The sequence below is a fragment of the Parus major genome, chromosome 6 (genome assembly GCF_001522545.3).
Source record: "Parus major isolate Abel chromosome 6, Parus_major1.1, whole genome shotgun sequence".
NCBI lineage: Eukaryota > Metazoa > Chordata > Aves > Passeriformes > Paridae > Parus > Parus major.
The window spans coordinates 886,340-907,865 of NC_031775.1; the positions used below are offsets into that span (position 1 = coordinate 886,340).

Sequence of the window (21,526 nt, forward strand, 5' to 3'; positions counted from 1 at the left end):
AATTTAAATATATTCCCCCATCCACATTTTTGGGCCCTCCAGAGTATATACACACTTCAGCCTGGAAAGTTGCTCATGCGCCCTGGGCTGCTGGCTGTATTTTGAGTTGGGGTTTGTTTGGTTAAGACATACTGTTGTTTCGTTTGTTTTGAAGATGCAAACCACACAATGAATTCCATGGATTCTGTGAGCAGTTATGAACAAATGGGGATGAACAATTCAGGAAAAAACCAAACAAATAGTTTGTTTGGTCACTTAACTCTCTTTCTCTGAACATGTAGGTTGCTGTGCTCTTAACTGGAACAGCTTGAGGAGTCACCCCAACCTTGGCTTTTGTCACCTGTATGTTGCCACATCCTTGGCTGAGAGACAGGAAGAGGGAGAAAGGATGTTCCTTAAACCTCTAAGCATCAACTCATCCGGCTTAGTCTGCTTTTGGGATTTAAAGCGACTTTATTAAGGAGTCTTTAACTGATTTTAATTAACCTGCTGTTGTTGCCTCGGTGCAGACTGGGAGGGCTTGAGTGAGCCATTAATACCCTTGTGAGCGTGGCCTGTGCTTGCAAAATTGTTGGAGGGGTCAAAGCATCCCTGTGGTGCTACCATCCAATAGAGTTAGGATGGCAAATGCCTCGGCCTTTCCCTCTTTATCCAAAGTATGCTTAGAAACAGCTGAAGCATTGAAAAAGGAAGGTGATCTGGGACAGTGATGGACACACGTGCTCTGAAAGAGCGTGGCCTGGTTATTTACACCTGTCTGCTTGTTCAGATAATTCCCACTTGCCATGCTCAGGCCTGCCTCCTGTATACCCCGAGGCTCCCCTCTTTGTCTTTTATATGCCTTCTTATTTTAAACTTTTTATTTTTGGCTTTTTCTATTTTAAACTGGCTGGAAGGTGGGAAGAATTTCCTCCAAAGACAAGGAATTGCTGTGGGACTTTTTCTCTGGAGGCTGAGCTCTTCCCAAAGGTGCAAACAGGTGAACATGTATATTCAGGTGTGCATGAGTTCTGGTGACACAAGAATTAACTTTAATGGTGCTTGTGTATTATGTCCCAAATGTTATATCCCAGCCCTGGATAAACCTTGGTTGTTTGATGCAGCCCTTCCCCACGCAAAACTGGGAATAAACTAACCTGTTTCTCCTCAGGCAAAGGTATGGTGCAGAGAAAGACATTGAGGACTAAAAGCATAGAAAAGAAGATTTGGAGCAGATACCCACCGCAAAGTGCTCCGGCCAAAGCACGGATCGAGGGAGGAGAAAAACGTTGTGGCTGTGCCGATTTTTATCAGGCAGTGGTCACGACGTGACCTTTACTGTCCCTGTCCCAGTGACAATCCAGTGGCACATGGCACCCCACATGCAGACTGGGGCCCGACAGGTTGCCTGTGGGGCACGCTGAGGGCGGCAGCAGGGAGCTTCTGCATGTTTGACGGGTTTGAGTACAGATGTTTGGTAGAAGCGTTTACACCATTGCGTGCCTGTGCTTACAACGTATATGGCACATATGGGCATAAATCAGCGCCCTGACAAAGCGAGGCAAAAACATCCCAGCTGGCTGAGGAAACCCCGAGAGCACATTGCACTGCTACTGTACGGCGACGGCTTTGATTCAGCACGAGCGTGCTACCGGGGTGGAGGGTTTTTCCCAGGCCTGGGCTGTGTGCACATGGCCGGGCTGGTTTGCGTCAGCCGCTGACGCACATCCGGGCCCCGCGACGCGGGCCTCGCGTGTGCTGCCCGTGCTGGCAGCTCTGTGGCGGCCAGAGGAATGAGGGCGAGCCGTACCAGCGCCCGGTGGCGGCCGAGCCCCTTGCGCAAAGCGTGGGCGCCCGCCAGCCGCCGAGGAGCGCTGAAAATACCCGGCCAAAGGAGATGTTGCAGGCGCCAAGCGGCTCGCTCCAAAGCTGTTAGCGAGGGCGCTTCGCTTCGGTGCCAGTGTTGGATGCTGCCATGCGCCTGAAGGCAATGGGGAGGTAAAAAGTGGGTTGCTGGCCTGGCCGGTGGCGGGATGACTCTGTTTGGTGTCCCTGTGGTGGGGCAGAGTGGGGTTTTACAGTGGGATGCAGAGGCCTGTGAGGAGCCATCCTCTCCAAGGTTTCTGCTTTCGGTGTGGTGATACCCGATTCCTTGTTGGCTTTTCCGGGCACCTGCCTACACCTTTGCCTTGTGGGGAACAAGGGCCAGGCTGATCCGCCAGTGCCCGAAGGGTGTCCCAGGACGCAGATCAACAGGAAGAGGGGAGGGGCGGCTTTCCTTCCCCCGGATCGCCTTTCAGCCCTTGTGCCAGGCTGGGGCCGCAGGTAGCTGATGGTACAGGGGCAGAGTCAGCCTTTAAAAGGGAGAGGTTGCATCATGCGGAGCTGGGCGGGCCTCGGGAGGCAGAAACCTCATCTGTTAAACATATACCGCCCCCCCCTCCGCCGGGGAACATTCAATCCTCTCTTTGATGGACGTCCAAGAAAATACTTCTTCCACATCCTAAACTTGTTAGCACCAGTTAATCATCTTAACCTTCTTCCCCTCCGAACACACACTCCAATGAGTTTCCCATCGCTGGCAGCTGTTAAAGACGCAGCAACGCTTTTTGCGCCAGCCTTCGCAGGCGAGTGTACGGCCATTGATTATTAAACCTCCCGGCTGTCCCCAAGGTGGGAGAGCTGCAACCCACATCTTGGGCTGAAGCCACTTCGAGGTGACTGTTCAGTGAGTCACTTTGAGTCACTTGATGCAGCTCTCCCCTTCCAGGAGCTGTACGAGGTCCGTGTCCCTCTGTGCATCGCCTCTTTGGCATTATGAATGCATTGTGAAACAGAAGCCCTGGAAAATATTTGTTTGCATTGGAGTGATGCTCAAACATCCCAGATTAACACTGCAGAATACCAGCAGCATGAATGCAGAATACCAGGTTGGAGAGGCGTGCTCACGTGTGGGGTCTGTGCCGTGCACCTGGTGAGATGAGGGGGCTGTGACATAACACCTGGTGATTTGGCATCTGTCCTTTATTGCATCTGGCTATTTCTCCCCTTTTCAATCTGGAAACCCCCTCGTTGCCCATTGAGTGTCTTTGGTTTACCCCTCAAAATAAAGTTGTGTTTCAGATAGAAGAAAGGTGACACCCTGATGCATCCATCCCCTCTGCAGTGCCCTTTGATGCTATCTACCTCCTGCGCACAAGAGCTGGCATGGGCTCCCTGGACCAATTCATCCCCTCAGTCCCCAAACTGGGGCTGGGATGATTCCTGTTCTGCTTGCCCATCCTGTTCCAGCCTGGCTGTTGAGACTCAGTGTCTTTTTCTTCCTGGTGCGATGTCTTGGGCGAGCAGCGTTGCAGACGGGCTGTGCAAGCAGGCGGTAATTAAATCAGCGTATTCCCCGGGGCGGGGGCAGCTGATTAACAGCACATGGGGAGCTGAGGCACACACGGGCAATATCAATCCATCGCTTGCCTCACTCCTCTCCCTTAGGATGTCTGGTTTTTTTCTTTCTGCTTTTCTTTTTTTCCTTTCTTTCAAAGAGAAAATGAAGATTATATCAGCTGAACTGGAATCTGAACTGACAGAGCTTTGTGTGAGGGACTTGTTTATTATGATTTGGTGTTGCTCCGGGCAGTGTGTCCACCTCGCTGGGGACCACCCAGCTGTCCCATCCACGCCAGGCTACCCTTGCTGGACTGCTCAACCACCAGCAGGTAGAAGACCTTTTGGGAGGGCTCTTCCAGAGGCTGAACCTGGTGCTGGAATGTGGCACTGGGTGGATGCAGCCAGATCCTGGTGGCTGCTCTTTTCTTGTCCTTCTCCTCTGTCATCTGCCGCTGCTGTCCAAGGGAGGAGATGTTGCTGGAGGCAACAGCAGCTGCTGGGAGTTGTGTGTTGGCCTCGTCCCTAACGGAGCTGAAGAACACAATGGGCTGGGATTTTTTAAATCCCTTTTTTTTGTTGTTGTTTAGTTTTTAAATATTAGCTCCTTATTAGAGTGATTTTGGCAGCAAAGAGGGAGTAGTTATATCTCTCAAAATGGCAGTCCTTGCCTACAGATTGACTTCCCATTAGACCCTGTGATATACAAGTGCCACACACATGAAAGAGAGGTTGAAACCCCAAAAGCACCAACAGAGCTTACAGGTCTGTGGCACTGCCCTGACCACAGCAAGGGAGCCACATGTCAGCTCGCTGCTCAACAGGGAGCGGTGTACCAGGCTCTGACCCCTCTGAAACCCAGGGAGAAGCTGTGGTATTGTGAGGCTCTCTGTCATCCCCTGCGCAGTGTGATTTAACGTGGGCTTAAAAACAGAAGGAGAGGACAGGGGGCAAGAAATGTGTTTTTTTCTGAAGGGTGTAGCCTTAGGTTTTTTTGTTTCATGTGTGTGGTGATCTCTTGCTTATGGATGACCTGAGTGCTTAGAGAAAGTGCTTGTTTTCTGGGGAAGCAGGTGGAGATGGGGGTTATCAGGTGTGGTTGTGAATATTTCTCTCTCTGAATTCCAGAAGTGTCAGGATAGATCCCCATGCTCTGCTACTGCACTAAACTGTATCTTAATAGGCAGGGTCCAGGAATTTCTTGGGACAGCGATGGGAAGTGGCTCTCAGGCCCTTTAGGAAGCGAAGCTACAAAATGTGACTCTTGGCTTGAGGGCTGGTGTGGGGTATGTGCTATCCCCAGCCCCACAAGGTATGGCATGCATTCAGCCATTCCCCCCTCCTCCACATGGGTTTTCTACCTGCCTTTCCCATGCAGAAAACTGTTGCACACATTGATTCTCATTCCTCATCTTTGCTTTCTTATTTTCTAGAATAGTGAGGGTTTTCTGTTTTGATAGAATTGGCCTCTTTAGCAGTGTCTGAGGAGCCTCAACCTTTTTTTACCAGGTGTACCACATGGCCCAAGTACTTTGGAGAAACTTCTCTCTAAATATAATGCCCTTTTTCCCTCATGCCCTCAGGGCCTTTCCTTTTGTCTGTGAGGAAGAGCTTCATAGTAACTGATGTCTAAACTTGCTTGGTTTTCCTGCAAGTTATTTTTTCTCTGCTCTGGGGAGAAGGGAAAGTATTTATTGTCCATTTTCATTGTGTTCACTTTTCTTTTTGAGATTATAATGACATCTCTCACTACCTTAAAAAATAACCACCTGTATGCCTGGGTTATAAAAAATCTTGCCCTCTCAAACAAGATGGAGGTCCTGACAGAATTTAGCAAACTTACTGAGTCAAATTTGCCATGTTGGGAAGAGGAGAGAATACAGGTGGGTTCCAGACCGTGCTCAGCGGGAGGCAGCAGTTGGTTGGGGTTGCTTCTTTGCCTTTCCACTTGGATGGCTCTCTCCATGGTGCGTGCTGTGCAGCTGGTGCTGGCACTGGAGGCAGCAGGGAAGGGATCTGCACGCTCAGTTCATTCTAGGTGAGGGAAGCCGTGAGTCCTTTATCCCTGTGCAAGCCAACGCAGGTTGTCTCCATATGTGCGTGCTGCCACAGCCTGGCTCCCACTGGGCACGGGGTAGCCAAGCCAAGCCAACTTCTCCAGCTTGAAATGTGCTAAAAAGCATCAGCTAGAGTTGGCTGAATGAATATTCTGCTCTTCTGCTCCATAAAACATGCTGAGCAAACCCACTTAGGCTCATAAACCCCATTGCATTTTTCCTTTTGAAAGGACTAGCATCGGCCCCACTCTCCTCCACATGCTCTGTTTGGAAACGAGGCGACGCATCAGGAAGAGCCTGAAGGAAGAATTTATGGTGTCTCTAATTAGTCAGTTTGTTCCATCCTTGAAGGAGAGGATAACGAGCGACAGGGATGCATTGCTGGCCTCTGGAGGAAGAGCACTGTGGCTAGGCTCATGGCCAACTGCTGATAGGGTAATTAGTGGTAACTGGGAGCTATCAATCATCTGGGGTGGAAAAATGTCTGGGCTAAAGGAAAGACCCTCCCAAACATTTTCATAACTCAAAAGGGTGTGAGACAGGGTCTGGAAGACAGTACTGGCAGTCTGTGAGGTATTTAAGGAAGGAGTCTATTAAAAGATAAATTGAACACAATGGTCTTTTGTTCGTCCCTGGGTAGGTGACAGAATTTGCTATTATAAAAGTTGCAAAGTATTTTGGAAGGAGGAAGGAAGAAGAAAAGAGTTAGCAGATGGAAAAGAGAGAAGAAAAACAAAAATTAGGGGGGAAAAAAAAGTAACAGTGTGCTAGTTATTAAAATCAGCTGCTAATAGCAAAAATTATATAGCATTAAAATGAATTATGTAATTTGCCAAGTGAATAAAGTGTGCCATTTGCATTTGAAGTGCATGAGCAGAGAATTTATTCAGATAATTATTAGCTATAGTAAGGTCCAACTTTCTATTTTTCCCAGTCAACCACATTATGAGAGAGATTGTTGTTTTCAGCAGGAAGTAAAAATGCCATGGATTTTGGTTTTTGCTTTACCCAGCCATGATTTACTGTGGCCATGTTTTCCTTGTGGTTCCCTTCCTAATTCTGCAGCTCTCTGAGGAATAGGGCTTGTGCAGGGCTTGGCCGAGCGCTGGAGAAGCGGCCAGCTCCTCGATGCAGAAATGACAGACTCCTCTTGAACAACCAGCTGCAATTTTCAAACTGGTTTGGATCTCCCCAGAGCTTTCAGATGCCACCTTCTTACTCCTGTCATGGAAGAGGATGTGTTAGGGGATGCAGAATGGGAATTCCAGAGAGATTTCAAACATCTGCCAAAGGGTAGGGTTTGTTGGAGGGTTACCTTATTTAATTGGCATGTGCTTCTTTAGACTAAGAGTTGTGAGGTGCTTCTGGTGCTCGGGTGTTTGAGGTAGATTTCAAAAACACATAAGGAGCTGGGGAATTGGTGGGGTAGTGCCCCTGGAGAGCAGGAACTGGGGAAGAAGTTGAGAAAACTCAGCAGCCTGACAGAGAAACTGTTGAAGGCACGAGCTGAAGTTGTCCCAGTGCAAAAGAGATACAGGAAGAGATCAGCTAAGGAAAATCACCAAGTCCTCAGCAAGGTGAAATTCAAGACAAGAGGAAAGTAAAGCTGGAAGGATTTAAAATGAATGGGTATGCAAGATGAAAATCTGAGAGCCTAGGGTGAGGTGTGACTGCCAAGAACACCAAGAAAAAGCTGAAGTTGTTCCTTGAGAGTGGAGACCTTCCTCCTCACTGGAACATCAGTAACACCCGACAGCTTCTTAAAGAAAGGAGCCTTTGAGGGCTCATGGAGAACAAGTGTCGTGTCAGGAAGAGGTGGTGACAGGGAGGAACTGATTTTCCCTCTGAGTAACACCCTGCAAATAAGGTAAATAGACACTGTGTCTTCTGCCTTCACCAAGTTGTCTGCCATTGAGTCATGCAGTGAGCTGGAGAGGCAGTTGCTGTTTGAGAATTACATTTCAAGAGGCAAAAAGGCCACTGAGGAGTAGCAATGAGAACAACCAGAGGTCCAGAAAACATGGCCTCTGCAAAGAGACTGGGAGAATTAGGTTTTGTTTAGTCTAAAGACAAGAGAAGACTGAGGAACAGGACAGCAGACATCAAATACATGAGGTAACCGCAAAAAGGAGAGAAATAAAAAAATCTCTTCTTTGAATTTGGTGTGCATCAGAGGTCACTGACTGACTTAAACAACAACACTGGAAATTTTGGGTAGTCTCTAAGAAAGATAATAAATACGGCCTTATGAATCAGGGCTCGGGTATTGCCTGGACTGGATCACTAGGGAAGCATGTGGTGTCGCTATCCCCAGAGGACAGCAACAGGTTAGAGAAATATTTGCCCAAATGGGCTAGGTACAGATTTTTTTATTCCTTTGGTTGCTTTGAAGATGTTCCCTCCTCAGTTTCGTGTCACTCTCATTTCACAGGAATCCTTTAATCTCTGTTTGGTTTGCTCAGGGGAGGCAGAAGGGGAAGAGAAAGGGGGGATAGTCAAGAACAGCAGTTTTGGGCTGGTGGTTTGCTGGAGCCTGGGGGCACGCTGGCTCTTCGGCAGAAGGTGGTGGACTGGAATGAGCCTGCCACCATAAGGTTTCCATTTACCATCCAGGGGTCCACACCACTACTGGAAAACCTTGGGGGGCCCTTCAAGCATGAAAACCCACTGGGTGAGCTGACCCTGGGAGTCCTTCCCAGCCCGGATTTCTCTGCTTTCTGTGGTGCTAAGTGCTTCAGCATGGCAGGGACAAATGTGATTGTTTGCTGCTTGGGAAGAGCTTGCTGACCCGTGGATGCCTGCCCAAAATGAGCATTGTGCTGCACAGCATTGGCCATGCCCCCATCTCTCCCCTGGCAGTGCCAGAGGTGCTCTGTTTGTCCTGGGAGCAGCCAGCACTGTGTGGGCCATCTGCTCTTGACCCTTTCCTGCCCTTTGTTTTTGCAAGGGGCTCTCCCAAATGTTTGTCAGAATATTTCTGCTTGTCTATTGTTGAGCACTGTAATTTGCCTAACGGGCTGGCTGTGGTTATGCCAAAGGCCCCACTTACCCTTATCAGATTCTTCTGGCTCTGGAGGCTGACTGGCTCCCATTGTCCTTGTTTTGAAACAAGCAGAGATGTTTGGAGATGCATCTGAGATTAAACTCCATTATCAGACCCCCTCTTTCATTTTTGAGACTAATGCTTAATCACGTTAATTTTTCTGTGGGTCTTCACCTTGACCATAGGATCCTCTGGACTTTTTTTGGTGCTATGCTTGCGGCCTTCTGCTTGGCTTGGGCTGGTGGTGGTGGTGGTGGTGGTGTGCTGGGATGCTCAGAGTGCCTGAGCAGTGACTTTTATCCTCAACAGCTGCTGATATTAGCTGCCGAGTCTCGGTGATGTCATGGGTTTGATTTTGGGGGCGAGCTTGAATGACTGGCATAACCTGGTGCCTCAGCTTAGCGTTGGTCAGATTTTTTGGCAGTGAAATCCTGATGGTCCTTTCACTGTCCAACATTTCTGCAATCCTTTGAAGAGCCTCTTGTCACTCTGCAAGGGTGTAGCCAAGAGGGGAATGTTTTAGGGATGGGGAGCCTGGCCTTTTGCAAGGGCCTTCTGCTCTCTGGAGTGAGTTATCCACATGGATTGTCTGCCACTGCTGACAAAACCTGAAACAAAATTACTGGAGGTTGTGCTTTGGGTTGTCAGTGCTAAAAAATGTATTATTATTTTCAAGATTTTTTTGTCATTAATTCCAGCTACAGCTAATAATGATGAATTATGGCAGGGCACATGGCATTTTTGCCTTTTCATTTGAAGTTCTCTGAGTTAATGTTCCCTCCGCCTCCCCTTGTATCATTTATCCCCTGATGGAGGTAGGGAAGTTGGATCTAGAAGAACATGAGTACTCTGGATCTGTTGTGTGAAAACTGCAGCATGGCCAGTGTTTAAAACAGCCCAAACCCATTGTTTGTGCTCCATGCACCCAGCTGGGGTATCCTGCTCTGAAATGGGGTCAGTCTGCACTGAATGCTCATGGAACCATGAATTAGGGGTTCCATGCCACCCTGGGTAAGGTCGTGCTCAGGCAGCTGACATTTTAATCAGCATTTCATAACTAATTGCCTGGCCACAGCTATCTTGTTATCAATTAACATAGCCCTGAATGTCAGGAAGTAACTGTATCTCTCTAACTCCCTAAGGCTGGCTTCTGGGTCTGTGAAATGGCTGGATTTCCTCACAGGGATGGATTACATGTTTACATCTTCCCTGCTGCCGGAGTGTGTAGTGGGCATGACCCAAGTAAGCAACAATAATTTCTTCATGCTCCCTCTCTCTCCTCCTTGTCTTGTGTATGCTGTACAAGAGGGAAAAAATAAAACCCTTGTATGTGAGCTCTTGGAGCAAGCTGGAAGATATGCAGACACTGTACTGCCTGAATCCAAGAAATTAGAGGGAAAAAAATAAGCAACAGCATTTGGGAACCTTTTGAAAATGGACACTTTTCCAGACTTCAGGAAATGCCCGTAAGTGGATGGGATCATTTCAGTGATCCTCTTGGTCTGGAGAGCCCTGCCATCTCAAGCTGGAGAATATCTCTGTCATCAGCAGAAGGCCTCTCACCAAACTTGCTCCTCTTAAGTCCAGCTTTTAACATCTGATAGTCTGGAACGTGAGACTCTCCAGGCTAGGATAAATTTGACCTGCTTACAAAGCTAAGCTTCTCCTTTTCTGAGGCCAAAGAGGCTACAACGTGGAGGGTGGCATTTTATCCCTCTTAGTGGCTGAGAGAAAAGGAATCGTTGCACTTCTGTTGTGGTCAGTTGCTGGTTGAACGGGCCATGAGGATGATCAAGTGAGCAGAGGGCTCTGTGGCCTGGCCTTGCTGTTCAGCACAGGTGTGGTCTTTCTGTACGTGCAGGAAGGTGGCCTACCCTTAGGTGGCTGCTCGTTTGCTCACTCGGGCTACGGAAAGGCAGAGCTTCTTTAAGGAAGTTTCCTGTCTGCATAAATACCAGAGCAGCTGAGAAGGGACAGTGCAGATGGTGCTGATTTCCAGAGGCCATATGTTTGGAGGGACCTTGGGTACCCCTACAAGAATTCTTTGTTTTCTCAATGTTCAGTTTCAAAGGTACTCTGGAGGTCTCCTCTTTGCAGGAGACCACTGCTTCCTCCCACTCGTCCACTCCTGACACGTTTTCTCCGTCCCCTCCTTCCATCCCCCGCTGCTCCACAAGCCTCACAGCTGGATAAACAGCGCTTGCAGTCACTTACAGCCCTCCAGTGCCTTCCAGCGAGGCGCCGGCACGGAGAGATGCTTCCTGAGCAGCCCGTCGTGGGCGGACGGTCGTGCTGCAGCCCGCGTGCCAGCGCCGGCATCGCTCCGGTCCCAGCAACATCAGGTTCAAAACACACAGGATCTGGAGGTGCTAATTACAAGTGTGGGTTCTCTGTCTGTGCAAAGCCGAGGAATTTGGTGATCTGGAAGCTCTGGGTCTGTCTGCTGGCTGGGCTTCGCTGTGGAATGGGCTTGGAAATGTTCACGGTAGCTTTTATCGCTTCTCTGTTGACTCATCCTTTCTGTGTTGACTGTTTATATGCAAAGGGGGTCTAGCTCATCTCCTATGCAGCCCCACCTCTGTCTCACCCCAAAAGAGTCTGCTGTGAGGAGAGGAGGAACCCCCAATAGGTGCAATTTGTACTTGTGGCTGTCAAGATTGTTGGCTCCTGGTTGTTTTTGGAGCTCTTTGGAGTTTGCCACTGAGACCTGGCCCACGTGGGGGCAGGCAGGCCTGTTTCCACGTGGTTGGCCCAAGCTGGCTGTGCCTGCAAGACACACGTGACACAGGCACTACATGCAGCAGTGGTGTGGTGACTCTGCTGCAGTTCAGGTGGCTTTTGTAAAGGGGCCCAGGCAGCCTGGCCAACTTATGGATTCATTCTCTTGGCTTGCAGGGTTGTCAGCATCCCTCTCCAGGCCAGAACAGCTCTGCCAGAGCTTTGGCCAGGGCCAAGCTCACCACACTGCCAACTGTTGGAGCTGTTGAGGCTCAAGTTATCTCCATCCTCCTTTACCCACTCCTTCCTCTAATGTGCAGTAATTTACTACTTGTATTAAGGATCAAGCCACTTTAGAACTTCTGCTCCACCTTGCCATTTATCACTGCGACAGAATATGACCAAAACATTTTGCTGAAGCTTTATTTTGCTTTGTAAAATCCCCTACGCTTTGCAACAGCTTATCCAGCAGCACCTCCTCCCTTCCTGCTGTCTTTAGGACATCTTTGCTCCTCCTCCTCCTCCTCCTCTAGCCCATGCAAGATGATGTTGCTTTTGGAAATGACTCTGTCTGAGGGCTTCTCTTTCTCTCGGTCACACAGATGATCTCGACATTTGAAGCCGACCCTGGATGGTCTCTCCCCGATTGACTTACTGCAGCCAAGACTGTGTCCCTGCAGCTCACTGATGAGTGTTTACATAAGACTGTGCAGTCCCCTTCACATAACCATTAATTTTATAGGGGGCACATAACAGAGATGGGCCTCCACTCTTCCTCCTGCCTTTGATCTGTGTGGGGTGTGTGGCCCAGAGCTGCCGGCGTTGCTGATTTACTCTGCTCTGTGGATGGAGCTTCTGGAGCAAACAAGAACTTGTGTTTGCTCTCAGCAGTATGGCAGTACCATTACAGGCTGTGCTGCTGGCTGGTTGTTTTTGGGCTGGAAGGGCAGGGATGGCTCAGGGTTTGCATGTCCTTAAGTTTTTCTTTTAATATTAGCTCAGCAGTTCAGTTCATGGAAACCATGAGTCCACGCAGGCAGGTAGGTGGGTTATTAAGGGTCTGTAGTGTTGCTAATGGAAATAAAGTCAGTGTATTGGCAAGCTGTTAAGCATTGACCTTGTGACAGGGCACTCAGTCTGAAACAAAATCTCTCCAAAACAGTTCTCTCACAGAACTTTATTGTCATCCAAGCCAGACTTGGAAAACTATCTTCAATTTTTTTTTTTTTTTTAATTTCTTTTCTCCCAGTCTGGCATAAATTAGGATTCCAGTATCAGTCTGACCTTGCCCTCCTAAATGAACTGTCTGATCAGAAGCTCTTTTGTTGTTTAGATTTGGTGTAGCAAGTACGACAGTGACCTCAGCATCAGCACCAGTGGTGGGCCATTGCCAGATCTGGGTTACCCCTGCGCTCCTGTCCTAAGTTTGATTGGAGTTGTTTTGAGTTGTTGAGGCTTCCAGCTGCGAGTGTTGACTTTAGCTCTGTCAGCCATCATGAAAGTGGTTATTATCTTTTGTATTTTAACCAAAAGTTACTCTCTAGAGGTAACCTCTTCTGATCGACCACAACGAACGCTGTGTCTAACAGTGGCATTTGACAGAGCAGTTTCAGGTCACCAAACCTGGTTTGAGGGAGTCATGCTAAGTGAGAGACTTCCAATGTGGATGATGTTTGTTCATCCCAGGTCTCCAGGTTCTTTTGTGGACTTTGGGCCAGGGGCATTTTCAGGATGAAGACGTATTCCGCAGGTGCTCACCGTGACATCCGCCTGCGGTGCAAAGAGGAGGTTGCTGCCTGTTATCTGTCAGCTCGCCTGTTTTACTGCTTAGCCTGACTTCTTGGCACTCTGTGTGAAGAGAAAAAAAGAAAGAAAACACAATGTCTATAAAGTATGGAAAATGTAGAAACCCCTGACAGTTGTATGGTGTGTCTTGCTTCTCCCACAGAGAGGAAACCACAAAATAGCGAGTCCGGGGGTTTCTTTTCACACACACAATATCTGTCAGGATTTTGAGGAATTTTCTGGGAACTGATGAAAGAAATGTGCTGTTTAAGCCCTGATATATATTGTACAACCATTCTGTACGAGGGAGATGCAGTGCTCCACACTGGCAGGTTCCAAAAAAGATTTCCAAAATAAAAGAAACTCAAAGGATTTGAGGGAATCTTTTTTGAGAGGGCAGATTGGCTTCTATGGAATCGGAGGCAGAAGAAAGGGGAAAATTTGCTTGTATTAAAGAGAAAAGATACCTGATGTCTTTAATAGCTGTAGTTTCCACCTTTGTAAGAACACCAATGCTGGTGGGAAATGGGTAGGAATTTTAGCAGCAAAGGGGCTTTTGCCTCCTCAAATTCAACTTTCTCAGCCCCCAGGAGAGGGCGGGATGTGGAGTCATACAAATAACAAGTTCCCCACTCTCATGTGTCCCAGAGGACCAAAACTGAGTTTGACAGTGTCAAGAGCCTGTCTTGCATGGTCTTCCCAACACAGGGGTTGGGCAGGGCTGTCAGAGGCTGCCCTGCACTCACTGCAGGTGGTTATTAGCAGCTGCTAATCGTGGGGATACCTTAATGAACAAGCAGGGAGCTGGTGAAAGTGCATCAGCAAATGGGAGCAGCCTGAGGATTAAGCCCAAAAGAGGGTGCAATGTTTTTTTTTTCTAGCTCTTCTTGTTGGGATTTATTGCATTTAAAAATTAATTTTTGTTTATTTTTCTTCTCTCTTTCAGGTCCGCCTGTAAGTACCAAACCTCTACGGTTTTAGAAGCTGCTGACGCAGAGTCTGTGGGGCATGAACTTGCAGCCTCCTGTCTGTGGTGTCTGGTGTGGTGGCCACCTTTACAGTCCTGGCAGCCTGGGCTATCCCAAACAGCAAGTACTGTGGGAGCTCAGGGCTGGATTGGGGTGGGATTGCTCTTGGGCTGCAGCTCAGCCTCTGAGGGCGAACTGGAGGGAGCGCAGGGATGGGGACACGGCAGATTGACGTGGTGCTGCAGAGATCCGTGTGTTACCAGTTGGCTCCGCACCCTCTGGGGGAACCGGCTGTATTCCCTTCACATGCATGGGATGCCATGTGCTGAATGAGATGTGTTTGCAGAAAAGGGAAAGACAGATCACAAACACATGAGGAGCTGAGCTGGAGGGACTTGCTCCCTGCTACTCACCCGGGCTGGCTGAACTGCCGGGCCTTCAAGTATAGCTGCGCAGCTATCAATTTCACAGGAAAAATTGTGTTGACAGCTTCCTTTTCAAATGTTAGCTAATGTAAAACCTCAGTGCAGACAATTTAGGCTTCAGGAAAATAGCTAGGTTATTGCAGAAATTTTCTTGCAGCTATTATGAGACCCACAGTGAACCAGAAGCAGCCGTGCAAGGACTGAAGGCATGTATCGATAGCGCTCAGGATTATAAAGAAACGCTGCATTGTCTCTAGCAGGGCCCTTCCAGAGGAAATGGTTTATATTCGTGTACAATAGAGGGACTATTCAGGGTTTCTGTGAAGGAACATGAGAAGTTAAACATACGGTAGTCATCTTTTGTCTGTTCATGCAAAAATGCCTTAAACAGTTTGCAGATGACGTTCTGAGCAGTAGTTGCTGCACAATCTATTTTCTTTCCCCTTTCATCAGGCTGAAATGCTATAGACTGAACTCCCACAGATATACGAGCACAGACCTATTTAATGACAGCAATCTTCCAGAAAGTTGCACCTTCTAGGCCAAAAGGTCTGAAAGCGTTTCACAGCTGGAAACCCTGATCCACACAAAACTTCGGTGATAGCTTATCCCAGGGGCTTTCAGGACTGGCCACTGAAGTGGATGTATTTCAGCATTAGCTATGGCTTTCTGGGAGGAGAGCATGACTCTGCAGGCAGCTGCAACTGGAGTCCCTCCATGGCTGTCACTTCACTGGGCAGCCTGTAGGTTGGCATAAAGGGGTGAGGTGGGCACAAAGTTGGTAGTGGTGCTGGCATTCCTATTATTGCTGTGAGAAATTAGAGAGGAATCACTTTTGATAGACACAGTTGTCTTCTAGAGAGCAGTCAGTGCCTTTGTGGGATGAGGAAGACACACGCTCCAGGCTTCCTCTGCAGCAATAAGGGTTAGAAACCTAATATTGTAATGGGAGATTGAAGCCTGGCAGAAGCACATGGGACCACCAGAGAAGTGCTGACATTATATGCTACCGTATCCTGGCTTGTTGAGACCCCTGAACCTGTCTCTGCAAGCAGACTTCTAGGACAGGATGTGAGGAATGCTACAGCCAATGGAAATAACAAGAGGAAGTTGGGCAGACTGAGTGTTCTTAGCCAAAGTGGAATTTGTCTTGGACTAGTAGGACCCTCATCTCATTCAGGACCTCTTGATTTCTGATCAGCTGGCGAGTGAGATCAGCTCAGTCACTGTGAGCAAAAGTTCACCTCTGAAGAGCTGAGTCCTACATATCACCATAGGAAGTATTCCCCCACCCCTCTGTATTTCTCATGATTGAAATGGACATGGTTTTATGAGCAGCAGCCCGGGCTCCTGCCTGGCTGATTGTCATACACATTGTTCTGGATAGTGACCCCAAAGCAATGGCCACCCCACATCTCCCTCCCCTTTTTGTTTCCCAGCTTGCAAAAGAGCCAACACACTGTGTGACAGGGCTTAGCTCCCAGTGCTGGCTTTGGCTTGGTGTTGGTGTGGAGATGGGCAGAAATGCTCATTAGAAGTGCACTAAGTGCACTAAGCCCTGCTTGCAGTTTAGGACAACACGGACAAAATCCAGGGAAATGGATGAGCAAAGCCACAGCAGTAAAAAGGAACTCCATGTTCTTCTCTTGCCCAACCAACACTTCCAGCCTTACTCCTGAAGTCAGTCAAGGCTTTGGTGAAGGCAAGGGCAACCCGCAGTCATGTAAGATATTTGATGAGATTGGGACTAAAAGGGGTGAAGGAAGGAAGGAAGTGATGAAATCGTGCAATAGTCCTTTTGCTGTCTGGACCACATCCGAAGCAAATGATCCTCTCACGGACATTTTCTCTCCCATTTCTGATCATGCAACATTTCTGTGGCAACTGCAGCAATTCCATACATGAAAAAATAATATTTAGCAGATGGAAACTAAGGAAGAAAGTCAAAGCCCTGTAATTAGCTTGTTCTCCGTGGACTTGCAGATACCTTCATAGCTTGTGTGGAGAGCTGTGGGTAAAGTCGTGCCAAAAGGAGAGAAAACTTCACAAGCAGGAGATTAGGAAACCAAAGCAATCAGAACTGATGGTCAAGGAGTTGTGGAGAGTTTTTTTAACCATTCTGTTTCCTAAACCCTTCCATGTGATTCCATGTCTTTATTAAGCCCTCCCTTCGGAGTTCAAGGCTAGCTTTTGCTGTTTAGGTGTATTTTGTTCCAGGGCCTCACAGAAAGGCCACAGCTCCTGGTAAACACTTCCATTATTTCTGTTTCATCCCCCCATTCATTCTGTCTGGCAGTACTTTGATCAGGATGCCCCCAGCATTCATAAGGTGGTAGAAAGTAGACTTGCATAAAAAACGTGACATGGAATAGAGTATTCCAAACGGGACATGGCCCATACAGAGTAGGGACCACAGGAGCTTTGGAGGTCCAAAATTAAAGGGTAGCATAATCCTCGTGGACCCTGCTGTGTGTGGAAAACGCTACTTTTGAAGATGACTTTCAGAGTCTGGTTGAAGAGGCAAAGTGTTCAGTGTTCTCACTGATGGGATTTGCTAGTTGCAGCAAGATTTAGAAGGCCTGAGTCACCCTGGGACAAATGCAAAAATCCATAATAACAATATCTGCATCTGAGTTAGTCATGACTGAGGAAGGAGCGTGGGTTTTGGAATTCCAGCAGCATGATTTCCTGGTGATGGTTCCCTGCTCCCCAGGCTCACCTGGAGACTGCACGAGCCATAACAGGCAGTTTCCCAGTGAAGGAAATGTAAACTGTGCTGCTGGCTCTCCCCTGACTCAGGACAGAGGCTGCTGGTTGCCTTTCATGCTCTTTTAACTCTGATGTGGGAGCTGCAGGCAGCTTTTCATGACTTTGTAACCAACCTACACAGTATCATCCACCCACGAGAGCTCTTTCCTGGCTCCCTGTCACAGACAACCTTTCCTTATAAACATCTGGCATTTATTGGCTGCCCTACTGGGAGCTCCCTCTCGCTGTTATTGCTTGGAGGGCTGTAACTCTGCACAGTCACATACCAGACACGGGGCCGTCATTTACCGCTCCAGGTACTCACGGGAGACCCAACACAGCTCAGCCCTGACCTTGGGCTCTTCCTGCTCAGGCACCAGCCACAGCAGAGACAGAAGAAGCAAATTCAGGTTGTACCTCAAAAACCATGAGGGAAAACAGCCTGGGCTCAGCTCTGGAGGAAAGCAGCATTTAAGGGACTAAAAGCAGAGGAAAGCTCAGCATTATGTCTTCCAGCAGCCACAAAGTAATCCCAGGGCCAGATGCCCTGAGAACTCACTGCTGTCACACAAAGATAGGCAAATATTAGCAGGAGTGAGAACCCACCTAAAACCATAGAAGAAAGCAGTTTCCCATAATATAGCCTCAACAAAACTTAAAATCAAGCAGCTGTTCAGGGTTTCATCCATCTGAAAAGGGATGCTTTTGCAAAGTGTATATGGCTCTTCAATTTATCGTGACATGTGCTGCGTGGAAAGGGATGCCCCCCATACTGAACAGCCTCCCCAGCTCTGCAGAAGGAAGTGGCTAAACTTCCACCAGGCTATGGTTTGATCCCAAGCAATAATGTTTGAGTTTGGGATACACAGCTTTTGTGTACACCCAGAAGAACAAACAGAGCTAAGTGCCTGCCCCTTCCAGAGATTTCAGATAATGCTCACACGCGCTGGGACTGAACGCCTGGGGAGGCACGGAGAGGTGGCACCAATGGGGCTGATGTCTCCAGCCCCAGAAAACCAGGTTTATGTCTACAGACACAGTCAGCCAGGGGCAGGAACATTCTGTTTTACATAAGGAAACCCCAAACATCACTGGAAAGACAACTGAGGGATTATTATCACGTCATTTTTGCAAAATATAGAGCAAAAGCTACATGACTGCTGAAGCCATAATCATCAAGATCCTTTAGCAATGAGCTGCTATCTTCCAGATCTGCACAGCCTTCAGTTTTGGAGACCAAGAATGCAGAGGGGGTAATTTTATTTTTTTTTTAAATTGCATAGTACAATTTAACTGTAAGAGGCAGCCAACTGCCTTGTAGGTAAGTGGGTGAAGAGAATTGTCACTGGCCCTGTGTTCGTGTGTTTACGAGGCTCTGTCCAGTGTCACCTGACCCAAAGTCATTCCCAAAACCACTCTTAGGATCACTCACATGCTGACAATGCACTGGGAAGTATCTCAAAGGGGTAGAGGACGCTGAAAACAGCTGCTCGTATGTCTTCTTCCAGACGTGCTTTTTCCTGTGTCAGCTTGTGTTCTCACAGTTTTCTCTTACTTCTGGACAGGACAGTATTTTCAAGTCTAAGAGAACTGTGTTTTAAAGTGATAACTCTATAAATAAATAGCTAACACCCAGATGACTTTGGTCAAGAAAGAGAAAAACGTGACAGTTGGCTGCTGCAGGAAGCCAGTTCCCAGGACCTGGATTTTATGAAGTGTTGGAAATAGGGATTGTATTTTGTTTGACTGGAGACTCCTGTCCTCCTTTTGCTGCCTAAATTGCTGCATGTAATTTCTGTTGTGAGATGTGTGGGTTTGTCATATGTGGAAATGAACTTGTGGCTCATGCATTCTAAGGACAGGTTCAGGCACATGCAAACACACTTTAACTTTCTCTCCCTCTCAAAATCCCTGGACACTTGGGCCACAGTGTGAAGCTGCTGCTATGGCTTCGTTCAGTTGTGCTGTTTTATAGCCTTGCTTTTGGCCAGTTACCAATTCCCTTAATTTTGCCTTAATTGCCAGGGGGACAAAGGTGCGATGGGAATCCCTGGGCGGCCGGTAAGTCAAACCCTCTTTTTTGTGTGCCTTATCTTTCCCATCCTCTTCCAGCCCCCAGGATTTGGGGGTGGGGGAGGGTGGCTTCCAGAATAATCCTTGTCAGTTCAGGCAAAACTACTCTCCCTGAGCCCCACACCTGAGGGGTTCAGTTTCAGAGCCACATACATCCTGGGGAGGTGTTTCCATTTCACCTGCTGTACTGTCCAGGCCCTCCTCTGGTTCAGCATCCCCCTGTTTGGGCGTCTCCCGCCGCCACCCCGTGCGCCAGCTGGGCTTGCTAACCCTGGGTTTCCTAACACGCACCCCTGCTTGCCACTGGCAGCTGCCCCTTCCAAATAACTCTGCCCTGAGCAAAGGGGGCCAGTCCCTGCCTGGCTGAGTGCTGTATTTTGGAGCTGCTCCTTGCTCGGGCAGCCCTCGGCAAGGATGGGGAAGAGGACTGGGGCAGGAGCTGAGGCCACCCTGCTCACCCCAGCCCCATAGCCAGGGTTGTGGGGCGGGAGGGCGTGCCTTTGCCGCTGATGCCTGTGTTTGTCTCTCTCTCCCTTTCTCTCTCTCTTCCCTGCACCCTCTTGCATGTGGCTGTGACGGCTGCCACTGACCCAGGGACTAAAAGGGCAATCCGGAGAGAAGGTGAGTCAGCCCCTTGTAGCCTGTAGCACCCCCAAACTGTCCTCTTCTAGGGCCAGCCCAAGCTCCCCTGTCACAGTCATGGCCACTGCAGCCAGCTTTGGGCTTCCACACCCCCTGGGCTGCCCCATCTTCCGTGTCAGTGCAAGTATATTTCCCAAATTCCTTCCAGGCCAGTCAGCCTCCAAAGATGCTGTGTTTCTTGTTTATGACAATTTACTAACAGCATAAGAGCCAGTGGGCACATACAGGGCTTCCCTCAAGCCTTCCTGAATTTTAACCATTGACTTTCTCCCCCTTGGGCAGCTCTGCTTGCCCCAGCCGACCTGCAGCTCCCCCTCTGCCTCCCAGGTTCGCCTGACCCCTGGTGCAGGTGGGAGCAGGGAATAAAAGTGGCATGGCACGCTCCTATTTCTGACACAGTGGGACTTCTTCCTCCTGAGGAAAGCTGATGGGTGTAGTTGAAGTCTGTTGAAGTCTGCCTGTTTGCCGTGCAGTGAGTTGCAATTTGTACCCACAAAGAAGTGCTGGTTGACAAAGCGATCCTACTGCTGGCCCCTGTTTTGAAGTGTTTGGCATTTCAATGTTAGTATGTTTTCCCCAGAGCTGTGAGTACTTCCCACCTGTGAGAGCAGGGAAATGGAGGTGTTTGGGATTTGTGAATAACTGAATAACAATGTGTAGAAATGAAAAAAGGTATGGATATTTACCTGACAAGGAGGGTCATCTATGCAGTAACATGACAGACCTGTTTGATCTTCTTCATAACAGATAGAGAGAAAACCACGAGAAGGAAGGGTAAAGTAGGATAGAGATTCTTCATCCTTGCCTTCACTGTTTGCTCATTGGAGCCAACCAGGTTTATCCAAGAGGCCAGAATTTCCCACCTGAGCCATTCTGCTTTTTTCTCTGCTTATCCTTGCATTTGTTTCTGGCCAGAGCGTTCATGAGGGGACGGCAGATAGATACAAACAATCAGTGGAAAAAAATCACTCCTAATTGCCCCTGCTTCCCCAAAGCCCTCCATGAGAGCCTTAAGGCTTTGGCAGTCCACAGCTTTGTTCTGTGGAGTGCTTTGCTTTCTTGCAGGCTGCTTGGACAGGATGCTCTGTCCCAGAGCTCCTCAGCCCTGGGCACTTCTGGAGCTGCCTCTCAGGAATACACTGTGTTTCCAGAGAGAGTGATATGTCCTGCCCATCGCACGCTGTGGGTGGCTTGGAGTTGGAGAGGCAGCTGTTTCCTTTTCCAGCAAGCACTTTGCTTTGTTTTCATCCACATCTCAACTGCATTTGAGAAGTATACAAGTGAGGCATTTCTGGAGGCAACCAAATCAGCTGCCCTTAGCTCCCATTTCCCTGGAGCCCAGCACATCCCTCTTTTTCTTTCCTCTGCAGGACACAATCCTCCTGGAACTTGCAGGAAGGAAACAGAAAGGGTTTCAGGTCATCTTTCACACTTGCAATGAGGCAGAACTTCTGTTTTGCCAGAAAGTGTTTTATGTGTTTATACTTCTCCTTGCTGTGCAGCTTCCATTTTCTGGCACATCTGAGCAGCTCTCAAGGACATCTTTTCTCCCAAATTGTCAGGCAGGAGCAGGGGGAGGCCAGAACAGCCCTGAAGATCTCACACCTAAGGCACCCTCATTTAACCCCAGTGTTGACAGGAATAAAGTTGTCTTTGTGTTTTGCTCTCCTGTTCTCACCCCTTTTCCTCTGCCTTGTCTCTCTGCAG

At 48.5% G+C, this 21,526-nt stretch overlaps 1 protein-coding gene and 1 long non-coding RNA gene across 16 annotated transcripts in view; one reads left to right on the plus strand and one right to left on the minus strand.

Moving 5' to 3' along the window:
• The window catches only part of COL13A1 (collagen type XIII alpha 1 chain), a 92,477-nt gene that overhangs the window by 13,686 nt on the left and 57,265 nt on the right, over nt 1-21,526 (plus strand). For 14 of the 15 annotated variants that reach the window (XM_033515497.1, XM_033515488.1, XM_033515484.1 and 11 more), the window contains 3 exons: nt 13,910-13,917; nt 19,130-19,165; nt 19,772-19,798. In XM_033515497.1, the coding sequence (XP_033371388.1) occupies nt 13,910-13,917; nt 19,130-19,165; nt 19,772-19,798 (71 nt within the window). The remainder of the gene's footprint in view (nt 1-13,909; nt 13,918-19,129; nt 19,166-19,771; nt 19,799-21,526) is intronic. The other variant, XM_033515487.1, reaches the window with a different exon arrangement.
• On the minus strand, nt 5,990-21,520 carry LOC107206760. The gene is made up of 3 exons (XR_001522515.2): nt 20,506-21,520; nt 8,467-13,026; nt 5,990-6,638 (listed from the first exon to the last, which is right to left on the minus strand). It is a non-coding gene; the product is annotated as an uncharacterized LOC107206760 (long non-coding RNA).